The sequence below is a fragment of the Nestor notabilis genome, unplaced genomic scaffold, assembly GCF_000696875.1.
Source record: "Nestor notabilis isolate BGI_N333 unplaced genomic scaffold, ASM69687v1 scaffold6240, whole genome shotgun sequence".
NCBI lineage: Eukaryota > Metazoa > Chordata > Aves > Psittaciformes > Psittacidae > Nestor > Nestor notabilis.
Window position 1 is genome coordinate 1 of NW_009912368.1, and position 25,129 is coordinate 25,129.

At 37.8% G+C, this 25,129-nt stretch overlaps 2 protein-coding genes across 2 annotated transcripts in view; one reads left to right on the forward strand and one right to left on the reverse strand.

The window, feature by feature from the left end:
• The first annotated feature begins 3,510 nt into the window (after nt 1-3,510).
• Nucleotides 3,511-6,087, forward strand: ZNF750 (zinc finger protein 750). The gene is made up of 2 exons (XM_010019180.1): nt 3,511-4,937; nt 5,370-6,087. The coding sequence occupies exons 1-2, from the start codon at nt 3,511-3,513 to the stop codon at nt 6,085-6,087; spliced, it is 2,145 nt and encodes a 714-aa protein (XP_010017482.1).
• A 3,736-nt stretch (nt 6,088-9,823) lies between these two features.
• TBCD (tubulin folding cofactor D) overlaps nt 9,824-25,129 on the reverse strand; it is a 29,432-nt gene continuing 14,126 nt past the window's right edge. Inside the window, exons 8-13 of the mRNA XM_010019190.1 lie at nt 18,435-18,480; nt 15,568-15,700; nt 14,279-14,421; nt 13,450-13,510; nt 12,848-12,922; nt 9,824-9,929 (exon numbers count right to left, since the gene is read on the reverse strand). Of these exons, the coding sequence (XP_010017492.1) occupies nt 9,824-9,929; nt 12,848-12,922; nt 13,450-13,510; nt 14,279-14,421; nt 15,568-15,700; nt 18,435-18,480 (564 nt within the window). The remainder of the gene's footprint in view (nt 9,930-12,847; nt 12,923-13,449; nt 13,511-14,278; nt 14,422-15,567; nt 15,701-18,434; nt 18,481-25,129) is intronic.

The following is a 25,129-nucleotide window of genomic DNA, read 5'->3' on the forward strand; positions in this document are numbered from 1 at the left end:
AATAAAAATAAATAAATAAATAAAAATAAAGCAATAAATAAAAATAAAGCAATAAATAGAAAAGAAATAAGGAAATAAATTCTCAATCTAAAAAAAAATACACAAGAAAATTATCATCCTACTACTGAAGAATATTTTTCCCGTTTTTAAAGGCTATCACAAGTTATGCCATTCAAGTTTAAGAAAAAAGCCACTACTTACTGTGATTTTTCTTTCTAATACTACATTTTAATTTTGGTAGCACAAAACAGACATTGTACAACTCTAGAAACTGACCTTATTTATATAGAGACAGTTTTAATTGGTGGCACCTATTTTAAACCATTAATATTTTTTCCAGCCGTATGTGTGGGATCAAATCCTTTTAATTTTTGTTAATTATGAAATATGTGCCTCTGCCAGATACTCCTGTGTTTTACTCCGGGAGATCGGAGGACAAATTATCCTTCTCGTCTGGGTTAGGAAATATTTTATTACTGGCATTTTTATACCATGAGAAAAAAAAAAAAAAAGGATTAAATAGTTAAAAGAGAGAAGCAGAACGTCCATCTGGCTGGCACTAGCCTAAGTTTACGAATGGGTAAATACCCTTCAAATAAGGTACTCGTTCTACACCTCTCAAGTCAGAGCGGCAGATTCTGGGAGCTCTACTGTCTGCATCAAAACAAAGGAAAAAATGACTAAAAACCCCTGTTGGAATTCTCTCTTGCTGTACATATGGCAAAGCAGCACCAATGCTCTAAATTTCTACCATTAAAAACTGCAGCAATGCATTTTCTCTTATTAAGAAACGATAGTTAATACTCTGTTGAACAGGAATAACTTGAATCAAAGTTAAATACCGAGTACAAAGTCAGGGTGGGGGGGAACAGGACACACAGGAATTTTCATTATTAAGCAAAGGAAAGCTAGCAGAACAAGAAAACCTCATTAACATCTCTTTATTATAAGAGCTGCACCTGAATGCAAATTCGGACTGTTATCATAAATGGTTCACCTAAGAAGGCAAAGGAGTTTTGACAACAGTATCTTTTTTTTTCCTGAATAATCAGTACAAGTACTTCCAAGAAGATATAAAGCACAACAGGTACAAACTGACTTGACCGAGTCCATTACAAACTGTCCATGCAATTATACACCATTAGCCAAAAAGAAATGCAACAAGCTCACTTAAGGCAGTGAAAAAATACCAGTTCCCTCCCTGGACCTCCCCTCCTACACCTCAATATTTTAATTTATTTTTATTTTTAAAGTAGAAGCATTATTCTTAATCTTTCAAAGGAATTCTGGCTTATCATTATTTAAAATATTTTTTAAAGACTGTATGGAGTCTTGATTTATTCAACTACCTGAAACCAGACTCCAATGACAAGACTTTAACATGCTGTTCAATAATTCAGGTTTTTTTCATTGTTATAGTATCAGTATCCAACTCAAATAACAAAAAAAGCTTTCCTAAAACCTGAAAGATAAAGAGCTACTTCTCTACACATTCCTTTTTCTTTAAGCTATAGCACATTTAATCATTTGTTAATTTGAAGAAAAAGCTTGATTGTTTTTTCTACTTACAGAGGAGCTTTGCAATTTTCAAGGTGCCTTCACAATTACTATTTTAACAGAATTAATATTTCTATGACATCAGAAACAACATTTAATACAAATTGCTAGAATTACTATACCTGATGAAACAAGCAGCAATTCTGTAGCTTTGCCTTCAGTTTTCATAACGTGTTGCATGTCATTTTCTATCAAATAATCTGATTTAAGAAATGCAAAACAATGCCACTTTAACTAAAGCCTCACAGCATGTAATTACCAGGAATTCTTTTCATAAACTTTGTATTTTAATACTACTACTAATTCATACTTCTATGTAAGAAACTTTCTTTTTAGAAAAAAAATAAAAAATATCAAGCTATCCAGTCACTCTTACAATTAGTATTCCTGTAGTTTCGGGTAACACAATAGATACAGTACGTGGTTTTGCAACAGTCATCATTTTGATAATGATGCTTATAGTTCATGATGAAATCATCAGTTTTTAGATCTCTGCCATAACACATCCTATAAAATCATGAGAACTTGACTCTGAGAGTTTCTCACGCCTTCAGAATCAGTGAACATAATGGAACAAGCTGATACAAGCCCTCCTGACTTATCTACTGAGCAAATCATTAGGCTGTGTAAAGTATCCACAACCTTAGTTTTTCTGAAGAAAGGCAGATACATCACTTCCCTATAAATCAATTACTGTCAGACTTTTTTTCCCCTGAATTACTACACTTGTGTCTGTGTTAACTATATGCAATATAAGGTGCTACACAGCAGAGGAATGTGAAATGCGTTTATCAAGCAGAAGATTCCATTAGTCAGATATTGCAGTACTCATTTCTCTTAATTGAATTAGGAAGAGGAAGAAAATTGGTGTGGTTTTATCCTTCGAGAGATTGGCCACTTTTGAGGTATCCATTGAGATTAGGCTGTTAGGAAATGCCACACAAGGTAAAAGAGGGGGTTGGTCAGTTTCGGAAAGAGCCAAGTCAGCTACTACCCATGTGCAACCAAACCTCTCCACCCTCCTTGCACCAAAGCAGGAAATTCACTCTGGTCTCTCCCCAACCGGCCCGACAGGCTTGCCCCACATCCAGCCGCTGCCAGGACCAAAAAAATCATTCTGCCCACCTCCACTTCTCTCTCAACAGCTCCACCTAGATTTCTACTTTCATCTTCTGAATAAATGTTCCTTCAGTTTTCAAAGAAAACTCCTTCAAGCAGTGAAGCAGGGAGCAGTGGCAGGTGATGAGCACTGCTGAAAACTAGGCCACCTCTGGGACTGTGCTGAGGTGCAGAAGGATGTCAAAGTTTAATGAGTGTCTATCTCAAGTCTGGCATCTAGCACTTTCCATAGAATCATTCAATGGTTTGGTTGAAAGGGATCTTTAAAGCTCATCCAGTTCCAACCCCCATGCCATTGGCAGGGGTCCCTTCCACCGGATCAGGTTGTTCAAAGCCCCATCCAACCTGATTGTGAACACTGCCAGGGATGGGGCAGCCACAGCTTCTCTGGGGGTGGGGGGGTGAGGGGGATTTGCCCCTTTTTCTATTTGTTTGGGGGTTTTGCCTTTTTGGTTGTTTTGGGGGATTGGTTTTGTTTTGGTTGGTTAGTTTTTGGAGCTTGCTTATTTTTGTTAAAAACAAAACCACAACACACCATATATGACATGAGGGGGAATACAGTTAAAAGAATGTATTACTTTGTATTTACTTCCAATGTTCCACTAATTTTGAACTTTATGTTACAGTTCCTGCACTACCAGTTGCAGAAGTATTGGTTTCCGGCACCCCCTCTTCCCTGAGACACCACAGGAGTTGGCTTCCTCTCTTCACCTGGGAAGGATTCTAGAAACCAGAAAAACTGGAAACATCAAGAGGCTAAAACTGTGGAAAGCTAACCACAAGAAAGTTTTCCTACAGAACCATTACATTTAATTGCTTAAAGCAGAGAAAAAAATGAGTCTTCTCAAAGAACGTAAACCAAAGAAGCCTCACTACATCCCAAGACCACCAGGAAAGCCATTTAAGTACAAGTGCTTCCAGTGCCCCTTCACTTGCAATGAGAAATCCCATCTTTTTAACCATATGAAGTATGGCCTCTGCAAAAACTCAATTACTTTAGTATCAGAGCAGGATCGCGTTATCAAGTGTCCAAAGACCAGTTCCTTGGAGCCCAAACAGATCAATCAGCTTGAATCTACAGTCAAACCAAGTTCTTCTAAATCTGTCACAAATGGACTGGCAAACCTCGATTCAAAGCCTCAATATCCTTTTGCAAAAGAAGATGCCAAGGAAAACGTTGAATTACAAAACCAGGCAACAAACACAGCAATTCAAGGACAAAAACCTGCGATTCAGAAGGAATTAACCCCAGCCAGTACTACAGCAGAAAGTGCTATCAGCATGCAGCCCCTTTTGGACAGCATTGTCAGGCCCTCGGCTTTCGTTCCTGTAGGAGAACACAGAGATAGTAAAGGCCCGGAAACCAGTGAAGTATCTGAAATCATATCACTCTCTAACAAAAATTCACCTTTTCACACCAAGTCTGCGTTTCATGCACCAAGTCACCCATGGAAAGCAGGTTCTCCTTTCCTCCCAGAGTTTCCACATAAAGTTGCTCCCACAAAAGGCTTTGGTTCCATTTCACCTTATATGCAACCGATGATTCCTGAGTACTCACCCCATTTTTATGAGCACAGGCTGGCTATCTACACACCGTACTTGCTTCCAGGTAATTCAGAGTGTGAAAGCTCTGCTCTGTCTGTCTATGGCACACAAGATCAAAGACACTTTCTTCCACACCCAGGACCACTTCCAAAACCCATAAATCCATCGGCATATGAACACTATCGATTGTTTCAACAATACCATTCCACTCCTCCAATACCATATGGATTTTGTAGGCCAACAGATCCTGCATTTTACAGATTTTCACACGTAGCTGGTATTAACAGAGATCAAAATTCTCATCTAATGGAAGAAACTACCTTACTGTATCCAGCTTCTTTAAGCCCATCCCAACAATACCCTCTAAATTCACATAAAAAACAAGCAGATTATGAAAAAGAAATGACATTATTGCATGCCAAAAGTAATTCCAAAGATGAGCAGAATGAAAGAGAGAATGCCAAAATGAGCCCTCTTGCAGGAAGTGCGGCCACAGGCTCCCCCGGCAGACCCAGCCCAACCAACTTCACCCAGACAAGCCACGTATGCGAAGGCTTGTTTGACCTCTCTAACAAGTCATCTTCCACATCGCTTGGCAAGTATGAGCAACCAGAAGAAAACTTCACAGCTTTCCGACCTGTGAGGAAAAGCACTGATCAACCAACTCCACTTCAAAGTGTCCAGACGCAGCAAGAGCGAGGAGATTCACCTACCAGGTAAAATAATAAATACCACTTTGCAAATCCTTGTCAGATTTGCACACAAGGGACAAACAACGATAGACGGACCCATTTCATGCAATGCCCCTAAAATACATTTAAACTTAAGCCATTGAGATCATTTGTTCTACACTGATGGTGCAAAACACAGTACAACTCCTAAATGCTATAGTGAGCAGACCACTCATTCTCCCTAAGTGTATCAGGTATTTCCCATACGATCACTATGCATGTGTCTGTGTATGTCATGGAATTACCTGCATTACAATGACGTGGATGGTGCAAGGGACGGGGGGGGGAGTTAAAGGACAAACAGCAAAATGGTCAGACTTCCAGCCAGACTGTTTTCTCTTCTTCCTGCCCACTTCCTCAGCCCCAATTTAAAAAAGTAACTGACGGTGATTTCTCTTTTCTCCTCATTTCTTTCAGCATTAACGTCACTGATGAAGATTCACATGCACAAAATGAATGCCATAACAATGAAGGCTCACTGTCCAACACAGATGAAGACACAGGGGTAGCTCCCCTTAATCTTTCCAAAAAGGCTGATGCAAACACAGGACCTACCCATGAGCATACATACAAAACCACATCCAAAACAGAAAGTCAGAGCTTTCTGGAATTGCAAGACATGCCTCTGAACCTCTCAGTAAAAGATTCCTGTAACACAGTAAGCCTGAAAACGTCATTCCACAGTCCATCTCACGATAATGGTGCTGCTACTTCTCCAAGCAATGAAAATGAAACCTCTGGAGTAGATGCATGTAGTCCCAAGAACCCTACTAACAGTGCCTGTGACAAACCTTTCACAGCTCACCGTAATGAAGCTCAAGACTTAAGAATAATTGACAGCTGTGATGAACAGAAACAAACTGCAGCTGTAGCTCTCTGTCAGCTAGCTGCATACAGCCCAGGCAAAGTTAGACTGGACAATGAAGGGCAGAGTCCTCAGGACAGTAATGCTTCTTGTACAGAAGCTTCTCTTAATTCTTCGGATACTCAGGATACTCAGTGCAGTCAAAAAGTAAAAGGACAAAAAAGGACAAATCAAAAAGAATCAGCAAAATCTCAGCAAGGCACTAAACGAGTAAGGCCAAATGACTGTAGCAGAGTCTTCACTTTAAGGAAGAGAACAAGAGTATCTTAATACTTCACTTTCCAATGAGTTTCTGGTCATAGGAGCTAGTTACCAGCAACACCATTAAATTTCTACAAACCGCCTCTTACTGGGTTTGGTTCCGTGACAAGATACATTCAATCTCTCCCATGTAAATAATGTTCATAATTTTATATTAATATTTTTAAGTAACAGAACCTTCCCTTGTATAAGCTCAGATTTTGATGAGTGAATTTTTGCATTCATTACTAAAGCCAAAGTACATCAGATGAATCTTTAAGGGTTTTGCAATTGTATTAATGTAAAATAAATTTTACAACTTCTTTTCTTAAAAGATGTTTAAGCTCTAGAAACAATACTGTTCAATTACATACTGTCATAGTCTTATGTCAGGCTGAATTTCATTTAATGGGGTTTTTTTGTCTCTTTTTCTTTGAAAAACATTTTATGTCACAGTGCAGTAGTTTAAATAAGCTTAAGATTAAACCTGGCTATTTAGAATTTACTGTAAAAATTGGTTTGTGTATGAATGCCCTTTTCCACTATGCCATAATACAAAAAAATAGACCAAATTTTGCTACTCAGAGGCAGACACCAGTTTAAACAAACTGATCCAAACCTTGTGTAAGCAAGTTTTGCTGATGCCGCCTGAGATTTAAGTTAAACCAAGGAAAGTCTGCACCAATCTAACAAACACAGTTGATGTTCATCTTTAACTGAGCTGCTCTGAAAACAACACTGAAAATTTGAAGATCGAAATAATTTAGGTGCCTCATCTTCCTCTGAGATTAGACAGACACTGGGCAACTTTGAAACTCCAAGCCTAAAAGGTTATTTATATAATTTATTTCACCTGAGGCAAACTCTTTCTGGTGAAGGTCTTATTTCTGTATACATGTATCTCTAATTATCAATGTGCTTCTACATACATCCTAAAACTATTTTCTGCTTCTATACCTGTGTATATAAACTTGCAATTTTTCAAATAAATCTGTGACCTGTACTTCAAATATATGGCACATCATTAATGACCACAAACACATTCACTGCACCATCTGTAACACGTATCTTGAAGAAAAGTTAGTAAATAAATTGCTAAATTTTCAATGTACAAGCAGAATTTGGCATGGAATATCAACTCTACACAAGGAGCTTCCTTCAGTGAAGGAAGTTCATTATGCATATTAACTCTGCTGTACTTCAAGGCAGAGGGAATTCTGAGGTTTGCCATATGGAGCTAAAGCTGCTGTCCAGCTTATCAAAGCTTCTACAAAAGTTGAACCAAACCAAGGCTGTTCCACTGTATACAAACCCCATGTAAATTTGCACAGTATGAATTATCAGTCGAAGGAAAACAAACCCAAGCTTATTCACTCAAAACTATGGGCATGTATTTCTTATTGATTCATTACTCAGGTAAGAGACTGCCTCACCTGCCTGAACACTACTAGTAGGTATAAACCCACATCAGGAAGCTGAGTTATATTCAATGCAATACAGAGTTCCCAGAGTACTTGTTTTTCTTAATTTTTTGTGCTATGGTGGTTTAAGCTAACAGCTTAGCCCTAGCATTGTAAGAAGTTTACCATTAAACAGCAAATTACAGGGGTTAAGTTTCTGAGCTAAGAAACAAGAAAAGAATAACACCACTGATCTTTAATTTAATCTTTCATAGAGGAAAGCTTTTCCTAGAGCATCAAAAGCAGGAATATCAAGCTGAGAAAACAGAAAAAGCCTGATTAACTCAGATTACAACAGTAAGGCAGTAAGAACGGTTGATGTATGAAGCTGTCCATAGTAGGAGATAAAACAAGGACAAAACTGTTTTCTAAGCCAAAAAAAAAGCCCATTAAAATAAGGGTCATTAAAGCAAAAGGGCAAAAAGGGATAAGGAACCATGTCCAGTGTGCATGGCTATTCTGCAGCCCATCTGCCCAATGATAATAAAGGTTTGACTCTGATGAAGATACATTAGTCATTACCAGTCATATTCTTCAGTGGCTGTACCTCATTTTATGTCCAAGTCTTTCCAAATTCTATCCTACAAATTCAGACTACCCTCTTTTACTCATCGTTTGCTGTATCATATCTTTTTGCCTCTGTATAACTCATTCTTGAGTACCAGAAAACCAAAGGAGTTGCAGCTCAGCCAAGATAACCTCTGACTAGGCTTCTTACCCATCTTCTTAGACAATGACTGTTGGAATTCTTAGCCCTATTTAATTAAGAAACTTGCAATTTCTATAAAATCATTTTTTAGATCTTTATGCTTATCTCTCCCAGAAAGACCTTGCTGCCATGGTTGTGTTCTCTCCTATGTTAGCTTTCTATTCTTCCACACCAGTAGTAAATAAAAGGATAGTAATATTAAACCATTATTAATATATTAAATACACCAATATTGAAGTATCACACCACTAATAGAAGGCTACATCTTGTGCAGTCTCACAAATTAAAAATTTGCATATAAACCCATGTATATTAAAATGACCTTCCAAGGCAGCAATATATTTGCACTGCATCTCTGTAGAAAAAGAAGGGTGTGAAGGATACGACCATCATCCCCATTCTACAAATAGAAAAGTCAACCTAAAAAGTGAAGAGAGATGGTGTCACAGCACAGGTGAATTCACTGGCAGAGCCAGGATTCACTCATGTCATCTGTAGTCCTACACAACATCCAACTTGCACGGAACATCCACTTTAGATTTAAACAATTCTATTACATGAGGCTATTCCAATTCTTGCTAGAAGGAGGGGGGGAGGGGGAGAGAGGAGGGATTAACTGTTTCATCTTTATCATACAAGGGCAAAAGTATTTGGAAAAGGAAAACCAACTGACAGCTAGCTGTGCAAAAAATCTGACATGCAAACCAGATACTGAATCGGACATGAACTCGTTCCATGGAGACAGAATAACAAACTGTATTAAATACCATATTTTACAGTTCCTTCTAGAACAAGTCAACAGGTCTTCAGAATACAAATGATCTGGCAACCTGTCTTACTAGGATGAAACACCAGTTTTGACACACTGTGGAAAATCAGTGTTCAACTTTTGTGCTCAACACAGGACTACCAGATGAGATCAGAACCACCATCTAGCCGAAGATACTGCTATAAAAGTGTCCAGTAGTGGATGTGTACTGCTAGTTATGCTTTTGTCATTTCAACTCTATCAAAAATAGACCAAAATCACTAAACAGAAAACTACTGCTTTCACATTAATATCTTTGTACTTCAATATATGTTGATATATACAGAATACACAAGGAAACAATTCCTCTGCCCTGTTATTTCTCTTTCCATCCTGATGTTTCAAAAACCTATTAAAAACTTAGACATTCATGTATAAATTACACTAAATAGGCCTCTGAAATTTATTCAAAAACACACAGCATAAGTTACTAACTTTAGAGTGCAAGTTAGTCATCAATTACTTAATACAGTCCACTTAACTGACACAGGATATAAACAAACGGTATTATTTTTATACAACTGTACACAGAAATATGGGAGTGAGGAAGAAAGAAGAAAACCTCAAGAAACTAATTTCATTTTGGAAAGAAAAATTTATTAAGCATATAAAGGCACACCCAGGACAATGCTTTTGCAGAAGTATCTTAAATATCCCCATAGATGTATTTCTTTACTGTAGAATTCAGCACTACAGCCAGTAGTAAATGAGCAAATTCCAGTCAAGTGCCACACATTCAATGTCTAATACCATAAATTGTTAATTCATGAACTTACTCACATTCAGCAACTACAACTCACCATCTGAAATTCGTGAAGGGAGTAACAATCCTCTTCTGCCTAATTCAGCCAGAGCCAGGCATCCACCGTGCCATGCATTGTCTGTTTCCTGGAAACTAATTTTAGAACAAAGACAACTTTTTAAGATCAGCCTCCCCTTTTCAGATTTCATTTTTCGTGGTCAATTCCTAACATTTTAAAAGACACATAACCCCATATCAGCATTGTGATATAAATTCTGTTAGACTTCTAAAATATGAGAAGTTGAACGTACTTTCTTTCCTATTTTGTGCACTATAAATACTGCTATAAAGATTACCAAATAAGCAAACCCCCCATTTATCAGTAGAAATGGAACATCAGTAGAGTACAAAACCTGGAAGTCATCCAGAAAAGGAAAACAACTTTCTAGTACTCTGGCAAAACACACAGATTTACGGAACATACCCAGAATAACTAATTTAGTGCCAAACACAGTCCTTAACTAGCAAAAGAGGTTCAGGTGACAGTTTCCAATAAACACAGTGTATGAGCTTATGCAGTGAGCAAACTGGTGCTTATCCGCCCATTAAAAAACATCAACCAAACCAGAGCAACCTGTAGTGAACACAACCAAAAATACCCCAAACGGCAGACAATTTCTGGTGGACTGTCAGATAAAGGAGTAAAAAGGGAAAAGGTTGCACGCTGCATGACTAAACATGCAAAAAGCTCATTCTGTATTAAACTAGGAATAGGAATCTAAGAACAAAATGTAGAACAGACAAACTAGGCCATATCAAAGCTTCAACTCCACCAGCATCCTGCCTCTGACATGGACCTAGCCAAAGATGAAGCACAAAGGATCATTCCCTTATTAGCCTCCTCCTCACTTTGGCAGTCTGTACAGAGACTTCCCAAGCCAGAGGTTGCAGCCAGAATGTCATACTTAATAACCTCTGCTGGGTCCCTCTTCCATTAATTCCATTAATCCCTTTTTGAACTCCTTTTACACTTTTGCCTTCCATAACATCCTGTGGCAATGACTTCCACAGTTTAATTATAATTGCCTGAAAACGTGCTTCCTGATGCTTCCCAGTTCTCACCTTACGAGGAAGAGTGAAGATTATAATTACTCACTTTCCCTCTTTCTATCATAATTTTATGTATCTCCACTATATCCCTGTCCTTCTTCTTTCCACTTGGAAGAATCCCCATCAGTTAAATCACTTTTCAGTGATTCAGTTTTCTCATTCTATAATACCTAACATTCCCTTTGCCTTCTTTTTTTCTGACAGCTGCTGAGCATTCCACTGACATTTTGACAGAGGTATCAGTGTCTTCAAGATCTCTTTCCTGAGTAGTGATAACTGGTTTACAACTAAGCTGCCTTCTTCCCTAAGTGCATCAGTTTGCATTCATCAGACATTGTATTTCATGTCATTTACTGTCTAGTTACTTAACATAGGCTTATATCATCAGTTGATTTCCTCACCCCATTGTTCACATTTTTCCAGGATCTTCATGAGTATGTTGAACAGCACAGGGCTCATCCAGACCCCTATGGGATTGTGCTGATAGTCTCACTAACTTGTGAAAAATGATTACTTATTTCTTCCTTGTCTTGTCTTTTAATCCATCTACATTTAAGAAATCCTTTCTTTTTATCCCAAGAGATAGAACAAACTGCCTCTTATGAGCAACCGAATTATTCTGATTTTGGTCTCTAGATATTTAGTGTAAAAAGTACAGAAGAGATTCCCTTTGTCCTTGTCTACATTTGTTCCCAGGTGTTTCTGAAGAAAGCAGGTCACTCAATTACTAGTTGGATTACTCATCCCTATGACTTGAAAAACAAGGAAAGAAAACACAGCGAGTACAGGTCTTTGAAGCTCCAGGGATAATTGAGATCAGCAGCACCTCTTAAATTAATCACAGTAGCACAGTGGAAGTATCAGCAAGGCAGATACTTTCCTTGTAAGTTTTTAAGACTTTAATACTTTTTTTTATTTATTTATTTTTTAATATGTTATCCTTTGAGCTGCTATTTTTAATTTGTACTCAAAACCAGTAGAGGAAGATTTTTTTAAAACTGAGTACATCTGAGTGACAAACTGAACACTAACAGTATTTTTTGCCCATAAAGAAATTCTTTTTATTAGCCTACTCTAAAATACTAATTTAGATCTTAAAGCTCAAGCACTCAATGCAGACCTGATGAACAATCTGACATTAAAACCCCCACATAGTACTTTTTAATAATTAAGTCCTTCACACGCTTTACATGGCTGTGGAAACAAGACATCCAACAACAAAGCACATCAAAAGAACATCCTAGCAGCTATAGATGAAGCCCTCAGTGACATGGTTTATTGGCGCACTTGGCAGTGCTGCAGTAAAGGTTGAACTTGATAATCTTAAAGTTGATTCTATGATTTTATATGAGATCAAACCAAAGCTTCAGCTAGCCCAAAAACCTCTGTGACACAGTACATGCCTGAGGTCCAGTATATGAACAAGCATATTGCAACACTCTGCAGTAACAAGCTTTTACAGTTTAGCTATGTGCTCTGTGAATAAGCTCCATCTTTGTTTTACTCCAAACCTGCCACGTTCTACTGTAGGGCAATCATTTCCATGCCACTCAGAATTTCACAAACCTTTATTATAGCCCATTTACCCCTCACTTTTCCTACATGTTTTAGCCTCCCCTCACATACAGATTTTGAATACCATTTCCAGTTCTACTATGCTTCTGAAGATGCATCCAACACTCAAGACATGAGCACACCAGGAATTTTTAAAGCAACAAGTTAATGAGTATTTTTTTTATTTTCCCAAAGTTCAAATTCAGTCCTTCCACATTTCTTTAGAATGGGGTCAAGAGGAAGGATGAGGAATAACTCCTTTATTGAACACCCTCAGCACAACTGAAATCTGGGAGAAAGGCAAGAAAATTTAGGTTTTTAGAGCTGCCTTTCTAACTGTTGTCCTCCTGTTTCATAAGCAAAATTTACTTCATATGCATGTAAAGTGTGAAATAAGATTTTTTTACCTAAAACAGTCCAACAGAGACCCAATCACGTCATCTGCTAATTCTTTTGGAAGTCTTCCAGTTATTCTACCAATTCTACAGAAGATAGAAAAAGGGGGAAGAAAGGGAGGGTGGAAAAGCAAACAGTGATTCATTAGTACTGCATTTATACAAGTCCTATAAAAAATCTAGTAACTGGAAGCTTACAGTAAGATTGACTGGCTTCAAGATGACAATACACTGCCTTAACACCATTACCCTACAACAACAACAATCTCAAACTTAAAGCAAAAGCTACACAGTAGCAAACTTAACAGAGAAATACAGTTTTTAAAGTGGAAGAGGGAAGAAAAAACCCAACATTTTGCAGAAATGCCACTTTACACCCTTCAAATTAAGTCTCACCCAGATGTTTCTTTCCTTTAATTTATATTCTATCTGAAATTTTCCAGTTTCATACCAGACAAACAGACAAACATAGTTTTGTACCATCAGCTGTGCTAAAGCTATTTGAAGTAATTGGGAATACTGACAATACACAGAAATTACCAATGTTGGATTACACCAGACTGTATTTCTGAGTTGTTTACTGTAGATTATTAGAGTAACCATAAGAAACCTACCCTTTTGCTGCAGACCACCTGACAATAGTGTCTTTGTCTTTCAGTCCAACCAACAATTGCTCTGCAGAGAATTTATTTTAAACAAAACAGATTAGTCTCATTTAAAAACATAAAGATTTATTAAAACTTTCAAAATTCATTTTCCTCTTAACATAACTGCCTCTTAGTTTATATAAAGAAACTCTTTTTCACACCAGTATGACTTGAAATCAAAGAAACAAGAAAGATGACAAAATCATCTTCTAAAAGAGAATTCAATACAAAAATTTCAGGTACTGTGGAAGATTCAGGCTGGAGCTCATGGTGCTTTTTCCAGTGGTTCATTAGATTATTCAGTTATCAAAGTCTTCTGCTGCAATTTTAGCCGATTTATTTACAGCACATCCACCGGCAAGCTCACAGAGCACCTGCTGTATGACCACATACTAATAAGAAATGCTGTTCCTTTGATACTACCACAGCTTAAAAATTTCAACCATAATTCTTTAGCTTTCATTTAACATAACTTCTTGGTTTTCACTATGTATTTTAACTCATCCTTCCATCTGTGAAAGGTTCAAGTTCTCGCTTTCATACTGTATTTCAGAAGTCCATCCCCCATCCCCACAACAAATGCTGTAGTATTGAGTTTCTGTTTGAGATGCTGAAATCCAAATCATTTGAAAAAATCTAGTATACTTTAATCATTTGCAGAGACGTAAACTTTATGGTCTTTCTAATTTTTCACTTTAGCACAGACACCTACATGACTTTCTTAGCCCTAAGGTCATTTTCCAATATATGTTTAATTTGCAGGCAGTAGAATAATTTTTATTCAGTATTTACACACCTACAACATTTTCAATCTCTCCTGGAATGTCATACTCCTCTTCATCATCAGCTTCATTAGCAGCAACTGTTGCCATTTGACTCTGCACAACTGAACCCTGAGCCTGCAGATTGGCAGCTAGAGAACGACAGCCACGCTGGTATCTGCACAAGGAACAGACACATTAATTGATTTGTCTGATTGAAGTTCCCAGTGAAATAGGTGCATCCTGTCACAAAGCCTGCTGGTCAAGTTGCTACACCTCCCAGCATACACTTCCCCAGTTAAGTTAGTGGTTGCTTTAAAGAAAAAGTATCCCACTCTCCCTCCTCCTGACCCAGTTGTCTCTTTTCCAAGGTGAGAAGAGCTAGAATATTTAAATGGCTCCTTTTCATTCTCTCTCCCTTTCCTGTTTCAGTATAACCTATTTTCCACTGCTGACAATGGAGAGAGGCAAAATTCCCATGCCATAAAAACCTCTCTAAAACTTAAAATATTAACAGAATCAACTTATTAAAAATTGGTTTTTAAATGTTAAAGCAAGCTTAGCACTTTCTGACCAAGCTATACTCAGATATTTAGCCCATGGTGTAGATACATTCTTAGAAGAGACACACTTTACATGTTAAACTGACTTTTGCCATTGGGCACGGTACACTCTCCACCTAAAAGAGAATTTTCTATGCCTAAGGACGTTCTCAAAAGTTGGTAAAAGAAACACAATAAAAATAGTCACCAAGGGAGCCTGCAATTTGAAAATATCAGTGCGAGAAATCTAGAAAAGAGTTTGCCCTCTGGCAATAAGTAAAACCAGACACCAAAACCTGACTAATATGCAAAACCAAAGTGGGATTGCAAACCACTTTTCCCCTGTGAACCTCCTATCGAATCAGGGTACAACTATGTAATGGAAAAAGTTATGTTCACTCTTACAAAATCGTACTAAATCAACTTCAATAACAAAGGTCATTTTCTTCCCATCTAAACCAAGCTATGCATTATATAGGAACAGGCTTCTGCTTGTGTAACGTGCAACATGAGAAGTAAAAAGATTTGGCCTGTCCCAGCACTAGCTTAGTATAGCAAAATGGAAAAAAATTACAGGAAACTAAATACAGTGGAAGCAATCTACTTTTTCCAAATAGTGCAAATGAAGAGAGGTCCATTCCCAAAAAACACAGGGATTTCTTTCTTTCTCTTTTAGGGGAGGTTATGAGGCCAGGACAGTAGTCAAACAGGTATTCCTTGGCTTTTTGAGTGCTTTTGGATTTTTTACTTTTTATTTTTAATTGTTTCAGCTTTAAACTAACCTCCACTTTGCTACCTTTGGTTTCACAAATGTCAGTCCAAGTCTCTGAACAAGTTTCATCCCTAGCTTGCGAAGAACCATCTGATTACTCTCTGACAGCTTGCAGTTATCAAGACACTCAAGCACAGTAGCAGCTGTAAAAGAAAATAAACATGCTATAAAAACTGAAAACTCTCAGTAAGAACATAAGTTTTGTAATGTTTTGTAAGTTCCTTAGAATATTTAGATTTCTAAACGTATTACTAAGATGCAAATGCCTTATTACCTACTTTGTAGTAGCCCTGACACTGGTCAAATAGTGGTAATATTCTTCACCTACCAAACAGGAAGGATTGCTTTAAGCATTACTTTTGACTATGAAAATTATAATGAAGCTAGATTCTGAGAGTATTTATGCCTCTACTTCTCACTGGACGTGACATGTTCCAGCATTTTTCAGGGTCTAAGAATTGCCAGCAGTGTAACAGAACCAGGAATCAGAAAATCTAATTCATTTACTCTGCAGCCAGTTTCAAGACTAAGAAAGTCCTCCTTTATTCCTATTCCCTTTCCTCATTTATTATTTTCAGGCAGCATCAACTTAACTCCTCTGGCACAGGAATTTTTATGACGATGAATGCCCATAAACACTTAAGACATGAGAAATACTGTGTATGTGTAAACAGTCAGCAACGAAACCTTTCATTTGGGCACATCAAAAGGTAGCTAAATTATTTGTCCAGCAGAAAACACAGACGAAAGGAGAATCCTGGATTAATGAGTTCCAGGATTCAGAAGTTACAAATACAACAGTCCTCCTGCATTTTCAACCCGAAACAATTAATGATTGTTTTGAAGGCTGATCATTAGTTAATAGAGACCAACAGCTTGGGCTCTGAAGGACAGTCTTCCTTGCTATAAGCACCGTAAATATGGATGTGCACTGGGAAAATATTCTGCAACTTCTTACTCCAGTCTTGGAGCAGAGTTTTCAAAATACTCAGAGATCAACGATATAACAATTGTTTCAAAGTCTGAGAAAATGCAGGATGTGACTTAAAAATCTCCTTGGATTTTAAAAAGGCTTCTGACTTATCCTGACATACTAAAATACTAACAAAATACACACAGACAAAAAGGCAAAGCCAGTACTTTGATACCTTCCAACCTGGATTTTTTTGCAGTTGTAAAAGCTAGAAACTGATGGTTTAGAAGGAAGAGAGTGCAGAAACATCAATATTCACAGACAGAAAAACAAAAAGAATAACAAACTATAAGCCTCTTCCAAGTCCTGCCAACTCTTGAATCACTAAAATATCTACAGAACCATGCAAATGACTTCAGGACTAATGCTTATTTTAAAATAAAGTTCTATGCTGCAAAAGATTCCAAACAGTATCTTCCTTTGTCATTTGTCTGGTTTTTCCTATTTGATCCTCAGAGCTGTTAGAACCTGTTATAATTAAAAATCTTTGATATTTTTTGTCTCTCACATTTTCTTATCCCAAACAGTTTCTGCCTGAGTATCTGCTTCTTAGTCATGAGCATTCTACTTTTTCTGTGATACGTTTATTCACTGGTATGTCCCTCATTTTCCTCTTATTACCAGACTTGTAACTATTTAATATTCTTTCTACATGCCATAGGCCAAAACATCTAATTTTACCAGCTGGGTTAATGCTGTGAGCCAAGTATCTTCTTTTCATATTGATTATTTGTGTTCTACAGTTGCATCTTTTAAATTACCTAATTTTGTGTTATACCACATTTTCTCTAGCCTGTTTGTTATTCTGCTTATCTGTCAGTCTTACTGTTGTTCCAGCTTCCACAGTGCTGTCTGCTGTTTCTATGTGATGACATTCCTCAATATTTCCTGTTTGTTCCTGACCAGCACATATGTCATTCCACTCTGTTTGTCTTACTGTCTTATCTCCACATTTACTCAGATCTCAGGTATTTTGTAAGGAAGCATCTGCATCTCTGACAAAGTAACTGGGAGAAGGGAACTGCTTGCCACACAAGAACTAAGAAGTTTCTTCTCTGAAGTCAAAATAATCCCATTAGGTGGAAATCACAAGCAGCATTCTAAAGTGAGTTTACATCATTGCTTGATTCCTGTGAATAGCACGAACCCTATTTCTGGTGCTTTGATAAGATTCCCAAAATTGACAAGCTCTTTTGTAGTGTTTTGTGATTAGCCATCATCTTTCCATACCTCTCTTTACTGCTATCAATAAAAACCAAGTTAGTATTTTGTAGGCAGCTCTGACCATATTCCAGGATTCGCCATGAGATGAACCTAACTCAAACATGCAGCTACACTGTTCAGAAACTTCTGTGCTTTCCTTCTGGGTCCCTGTCTATCCCTAATTGTATCCATCATAATCTCTCTCTGGAATCACCACATGATTCCAGCTGGGTCCCATACAAAGCAGTTTCTTTAAACCTGGGTTTTCTGAAATCCTGAACTTGTGTTGAAACTTAAAGATCTTCTGCAAAATTGCCAGCAGTACTACGTACAAAATCAATTTATATTCTAATGAATTTTAAAACATATTTTCCACTTCTTATAGTTTGTATGTCCTGTGTTCAGCTCTGTATTATAGCAACTGGTCAATGCCAAATTCTTTGATGAGGTGTTCCAACATAACATTCCCCACTGACTTCTGCTCCTCCCTCACTGTCACCCTTTTCTCCCCCCTCCATTTTGCATGCTTCATAACTTCCCTGGTGATTTCACTCTTTACAGCACCCTTTGTTATCAGTTTGATCTTTCTTTCTTTTTTTTTTTTTTTTTTTTCTGTTTGTTTTTTTTTTTTTTTTTTTTTTTTTTTTTTTTTTTTAATTGGAATGGCTTTAAAACCAGGAATCAGGATATTACAAACTTACCATACGGTAAACAATCTTCTCTTTTGGCATGTTTAAATAACTGTGCCTACAATTAAAATAGGGAAAACAAACATGAGAATATACAGATTCTAAAACACATTATCTCAAACATAGAGTTCTAAAATACTTCATGTTTTTGAAATAATCAGTCGTTTTTACTAATTTACATAGCATAAAAGGGAACGAGACTTAAGAAGCCGTTTTACTTCTTTACAAGTCAAGGATACTGCAGCCCTCCCCTTCCTTCCATCCATACAATCATGCAGGCAAGCCAACTCAGGGAGCTGAGCTGGCCAAAAAAAACTCTAAAGAGAGAATGAAAAAGGATTAAAAAAGAGAGAGAGAGGGGGGAAGCCACTAGTTTTCAGCCAGCTCAGCTTTCTGAACCATCCAGCCCAGTGCCTGGTCACACAAGCTCAGTGCAGGTGCAACCACAGCACCTATTATCTCAAATAGCTCATGTTGCTTTGAACCTCTAAAAAGTGAAGCAGAATTTGGAGAACATGAATACAAGCAGAAGAACCAGGGGAACTCTAGATCCTGTTTGAGACTTCCTGACACTGAACATCTCCAAACTGAGTAAGCCTTGGTGATGATTTATTAGACAACCCAGCACACAGAACACATCAATGCTTTGGTCACTGCTCAGATGTAATAACTACACGTAAGCAATTGTAGTTATTAGCAGCAACCACACACTGACAGGCAGGACACAGTCCAGGCTAAACTGCTGAGTATTTTATCTGTTTCCCCAATAGCTTTTGAGAACTCCATGTTAAACTAAACAAAACCAGCTACAGAAATTTCTGACTGCAAGCCTGCGACAGATATACCTCCAACAACCTTTAATTCCTGTGCTGAAGGATTTACGGAAGAGCAAAAAGCTTCCATAAATAATTTTATATTTAATTAAATACTTCAGAAATATTAAGCCCCAGCACTACAGTGAGACAAATGGACTATTAACACCTGATCAAAATGATGTTAAACATTGAAAGTTTCCTCAGTTCACTTAGTATGCATCAAAAAAAACTGTGTTCAGTCACTTCTTTTTCCTTGCGTTGTCATTAACCAGAAGAAAAATCCTCCTCAATAAATATGCCTAGGAGTTAAACAAGAACAGACTTACCTTAAAAATATGTACTTTCTCACACATACCAAACACATACATGCCTCCTGCACTGCAGGTGTGGTTAAGCGCAACAAAGGCAATAAAAACACCTTCAGGCTATGTACCCATTCTAGTTTGTTTTGTTACTAAATTGCTTTTTAGGATCCTAAATTAGCACTTCTGATCAGCTCTACTGCAAGCTATATAGGGGACTTTGATAATGTATGTTGAATTATCTCAGATTTTTAGTGTTTTTACAAGTAACAAGGCAATTGTAAGGCATCCATTAACAACCTACATTTACAAAGGAGTAATGCTGCAGAACGATGTCAGGCCCAGAAGAACAGCTAACAAGAACAAATACCAACATGAATGGTATAAATATAGCACAGCTTTTCTCAATACACCCTATCAGTGTCCCAACAAAAAATTGTTTTCCAACTAACATACAACAAAACTCTGCTTGTGTTAAAAAGCCTAAAGATGACAATCTACAGATCTTTGGTGTAACTAACAAACACTGAGTGCCTCTAAAATTTTTCTACCTCTCTGCTAAAACATGAAGAAACTCATTTTTTCACCACTTTGTTCCTGTGTTCTGCTTTAAAAACCTATCAGATGGTTTCTTCACAAGGTTAGCAAGTTGGTAGCAGATGCCAGGAGATCCTGCAGCATTTCTGCAGCACCTTATCTTCACAATTATCCTCGTTTCTGTAGAAAAGTCCAGTTAAGAACAAAGACTGCTTTTAAAGCACACACAGACCGCCTCCAAATTATTAGGACTATATTCAAACATATTCAAAACAAAGCACAGTGTAATCCCTGACGTAGTAATAATACAGAGAAAGAGCTTTTTAATACAGCCTTGGGAATACTCCTGGGCGAATGCATTGGGATGTCTACACTTACACTTCATAGACTCATAGAATGGTTTGGGTTGGAAGGGACCTTAAAGATCACTTAAGTTCCAACCTCCTGCCTCATAGTGAAGAATTTTTCATAAGCTCTCATCTCAATCTCCCCTCTGTCAGGTTAAAGCCATTCCCCTTGTCCTGTCCCTACAGATCCTTGTCCAAAGCCCCTCTCCAGGTTTCCTGTAGCCCCTTTAGGCACTGGAGCTGCTCTAAGGTCTCCCCTTGAGGAGCCTTCTCTTCTCCAGGCTGAACAAGCCCAGCTCTCAGCCTGTCTCCAGAGCAGAGCTGCTCCAACCTCCTTTACTTCTTAGCACATTGTCTGGGAGCTCCTTCAAAGGTGGAAGAGAATCCTCAAAACATTTACACACTTTCGGTCTTACGTAGTTCCTAAATTCTGGCACCTTTCTCTGAGTTTCTCTATGAATTTTCACATCCTTAAGGCCAACTTTGAATTCAGCTCTGACTCCTCAGGAAAAACAGAACTAGAAGCACCTCAAGCAAGACGTGAGAAGAAATTAACCAACACATAAGCAGGAAATTAGAAAACTCTTCAAATACTGTAACAAGAAATTTTTTTAATGTTCTTCTTAAAAAATACCCAAAAAGGAAGAAAACAGCCTCACACACCTATGCCTCAATTTAGAACAGTGAACTTGACAGATTCCATTTCACAACCATTTCTATTATTTTCTAACAGAAAGGTGAAACATATTGTTTCCCTACGACAGTTTGACTATAAACTTAAATAACAATCTATTTTTATATCTAATATTCAACACAGAACATCTAGTCTCAAGCAAAATCCTGCAAGGATTCGTAATATACTTTCAGATGTTGAAATCATCATAGCAACTCTTCAGATACTGAACACAGCAGGAAATCCAGTGTCTGGGTTTTGTTCTGGTTGTAGAACTGTCAAGAAAAGAAGTTTTCATTACTCCTTTATGAGTTAAAGTATGCAAAAGCATTCCCAAGTCCAAATTTCCCAAACTTTTAAGCTTAGTAGATACGTTTTCTAGGGGAAATAAGAAAGCACTTTAACTAACATTAGCCTTTGGGGCGGGGGGGTGTGTGTGCGTATGTGTTTTCTTTCAGTATGTGCTACAGTAGATCAACAGTAGTACTGTCTCAGAAAAATCCTGCAAACCTAAAGCTTACAAGGGCTATACTGAACATAAAAGTACATGCTGCAGGAACAGAAAACATTAACAAAAACAGAAAAAAGAAGGGATCAACATTACAGTATCCAGCCTAAACTTCCTGCCTTGAAGGAAGAAAAACATCCAAGGCACACCATTTCAAAAAATCTGATACAAACAAAGTAATTAATAAGCTTGGTTTGCCACCTGCATAGACATTTCAGTGTCAGCAACTAACAATACTGAAAGTAAGGAGCCTGTCTCTTGGAGTATCCAGGCAATCAAAGTTACGCCACGGCCTCTTCACTTTAATGAGGACACACAGCATACACCAACTTACCCAACCTGTTGAACTGTTGAAAAGTATGTGACTCCCTCTCTTATAAATAATTAAGCCACCTACAAATTAGAGAAAATCAGTGGTGTGCAAGCAATGACGACTGTCAAGTCTGGTTTTGCTTTAGAAATAGCATGGTGCAAGGAAAACAAAGCCCAGTTTCTTAGTAATCCAGGAGAAACACACCACACCTTCCAATTGTCTGCATAACCCACTTTAGGCCCGACCTCCACAAGATATATCAATTGGGATCATCTCCAGGACATGTTCCCCAAGCTATACAAATCACCATTAAGGGTGGCCTGACTGTTTGGTAGCAAGTATATCTATCTTCCTGCCGAGCAGGAGACACAACTCTGCTTGTACCCTCTGGTGGTAACCAGCCAAGTCAAGGACTGGGAGGATAATTTCAGCCTCTATGGGAAGAGAAGAAAATGATCTTTCATTACTCTGGAGCACCCCCTAGTAGTCACACAACATTCAGGTCCAGGGAAAGCTATCAGCCATTCCTGCCTCCAGGCCAGATGTGGGGAGGTAAACAAGGCGAGGGAGGCCATGCTGTCAGAATAATAAATTCACTTGAAAGTAGAGAATATTTAATGCATTATATGTGCAGCTAATGGCAAAATAGATTAGTTCAAGCCCTTGTTCTTACTGTGTCTTCAACAGAGATAGTAAAATATTACTCCTGTAAGTCACATATTTGTGAGGGCACTGATCATTAACATGGTGCTTAAGCTGACAAGCTTCAACACAGAGCCCAGCTAAACGTGTGGCAAAAGGAGTTTAGTTTTCTTAAGTTTTTAGTTATTTACCAGTTGAGAGCCTGAAAAGTTTAGACTAACATGTGGAGAGCTCACAGAATCGTTCCTTTCTACCTTACCAAGGCTAAAAACACAGATTTTAAATACCTGGAAGGAAAAAAAAGAAGAGGCAGCTTAAGACAGCAATATAGTTTAAAAGGAAAAGAAAGTCTCATGATAACAGAACTTCTAAGCCTTGAACTAACTACAGTACTTCTGGTGAGAAGAAAAAAAAAAGTATCAGACAGGGCCCCACTGGAATACTCTGTGCCATTCAGAGAGGAGACACAGCGCCTCCAGAAAGGGGTCAGAGCCCTGGGTATCTGCAGACACAAGAATTTTCTTCTTCTCCTTACATCACCATTGCCTGTTGTACACCTTTATCACCAACCCATTAAGCAACGACACCTTCGGAAAAAAACCAACACCAACAGACAATCCTAACATCACTAATTCTTTGAGAATGTCAAAAATACAGAGACTTGGGAAACATTCTATTTAGAAATATTCTATTTTTGTGCCTCTGGGTCCGAAAGAATAGAGTTAGAGAGTTCTTTCTTCCCTGGAGCAAAATTTACATAAGCATGTAGCTATTGCTAAATAACTTTTGCATTAGAGACAGCTCAGGGAAATGCCCTGTTCTTAAGACTCTCGAGTTTCATCAGATCACCGTGTAGGGCGTTTTATTTTTTTTAATTATTACTCACACTTGTATACTGAATCACTTATAAAACAAATAAGGTTTAATAAGTTTCAATGCCCAAGGCTACCTCAACATGATGACATCTCTGTCACGCAAGAACTGGGAGTGCTGCACCCTGCAGCAATAACTAAAAAGCTGTTTGATATAATGGTAGGTTTAAAAGCAAACCTCCAGACCAAGAGAATTTAAAATGCAGATTCTTGAAACAGGTTAGAAGTTTCCTTCAAGTAAACAAATGTTATAAAAAAAATAAAATAAAGTGGAGTCATTTCATATTAATCCAACATTTAGAGTCCAATATACAAACCCAACATTGATAATCCTTCAAATACAGCAAGTGTCTAAACACAAAAGTGAATTTAATTCAATACTGAATTCAATACTATAATGTTAGTTTCAACTGAAGAGGGCAGTTTTAAAACCTAACTCTGAAATGTTATAAGCAAAGACTCCTGTTTGTGCACACCTGTTGTGAAATGATATATTACTGACGACAGGTGGAAAGAGAAAAAAAGGAAAAAGCATTGGTGGAATTAAAATATGTAATGCAGGCTGCGTGTTCCAACAGGAATCCTGAAACAGTAGTACTTGTTCTACACATAATGCTGAGTTAGATTAAACAGTAGCATACCTAATCACCAAGACTTAAGGCCACAAAGAGGCAGATCAAAGTGCAGCAACGTTGAACTACTCACTGCGTACCTAACTTGCAGTTTCAGTTCATTGAAATGCAAGAGTTTCGTGTCTTTTTAAAACAGTTTTGCCATGCCAATCTCTCTACAAGCCATTTCCTACATGCAGGTCATAAGCAGCATAATACCATAATCCAACTGAAATCCACCCAGTTAGGGGCAGCCCTAAATTGACCTGATGGACAGAAAGATGACTTATCCCCACCCTGGTGGGTTACATTCCCGAAACCTGTTACATTCCCAAAACCTGCCACATTCCCAAAACCTGCCTTGCTGTACTGACCAGAAACTGAAAAATGGTCTGCTTTTCTCTTGCTTGTTCAGAAAGAAATGCCCAGACAACTACAGTTTGACTTTCAAAGTAACAAATTTCTGGAGGAATCAAAGGGCAAAGAACTTTGAAGCCTGTTGACACAAGTTTTAGCTGTCCCTCATGAGGATGTGTTCTGCTTCGCAGACTTGGCAATTACTTACTATGTTTCTGTACAGACTGTTAGAATCTTGTCTGTTTAATAGAAAAGGTTCAGTTGTTTTAAAACCTCCTTTTATTTTCAGCTATTTTGGGTTTAACAATATGCTATCGTCACAAGTATGTTACACAGTTCTTAATATTAAACTCTTGAAACAAGTATTTCTTACTCCACTTAAGCACATCTCCATACACACATACCTGCACACATATTCTGAGAACCTTCATGCCCTAATGATCTAATTCATGCTTACATTGTAGTAACTAAAATTAAAAAAGGAAGACTGAAAGCAAGAAAGGCTTTAAAAGTTCAGTCTGCTCATAGCTACCAACTGGAATAGGAGTTAGGAGCTGTAGGACACAAATAAAACTAGCCTGAAACACTTTCTCCTATCCCAGAGAGAAGGAAAAACTAATGTAAATGCAAGAAGGCTCCTGCTTCCAGGTATATTGTATCACATTCCAGTTTCGATTCTACTTGTTAGGTATTCACCTGTTTCGCTTAGTATGCACTAATGAACAGGTGG

What these genes read in the sequence shown, in the direction of transcription:
- ZNF750 (XM_010019180.1), top strand. Translation starts at nt 3,511, where the DNA reads ATGAGTCTTCTCAAAGAACGTAAACCAAAGAAGCCTCACTACATCCCA. An exon ending in CGAGGAGATTCACCTACCAG is followed by an intron (nt 4,938 to 5,369) that starts GTAAAATAATAA and finishes CATTTCTTTCAG; the next exon opens with CATTAACGTCACTGATGAAG.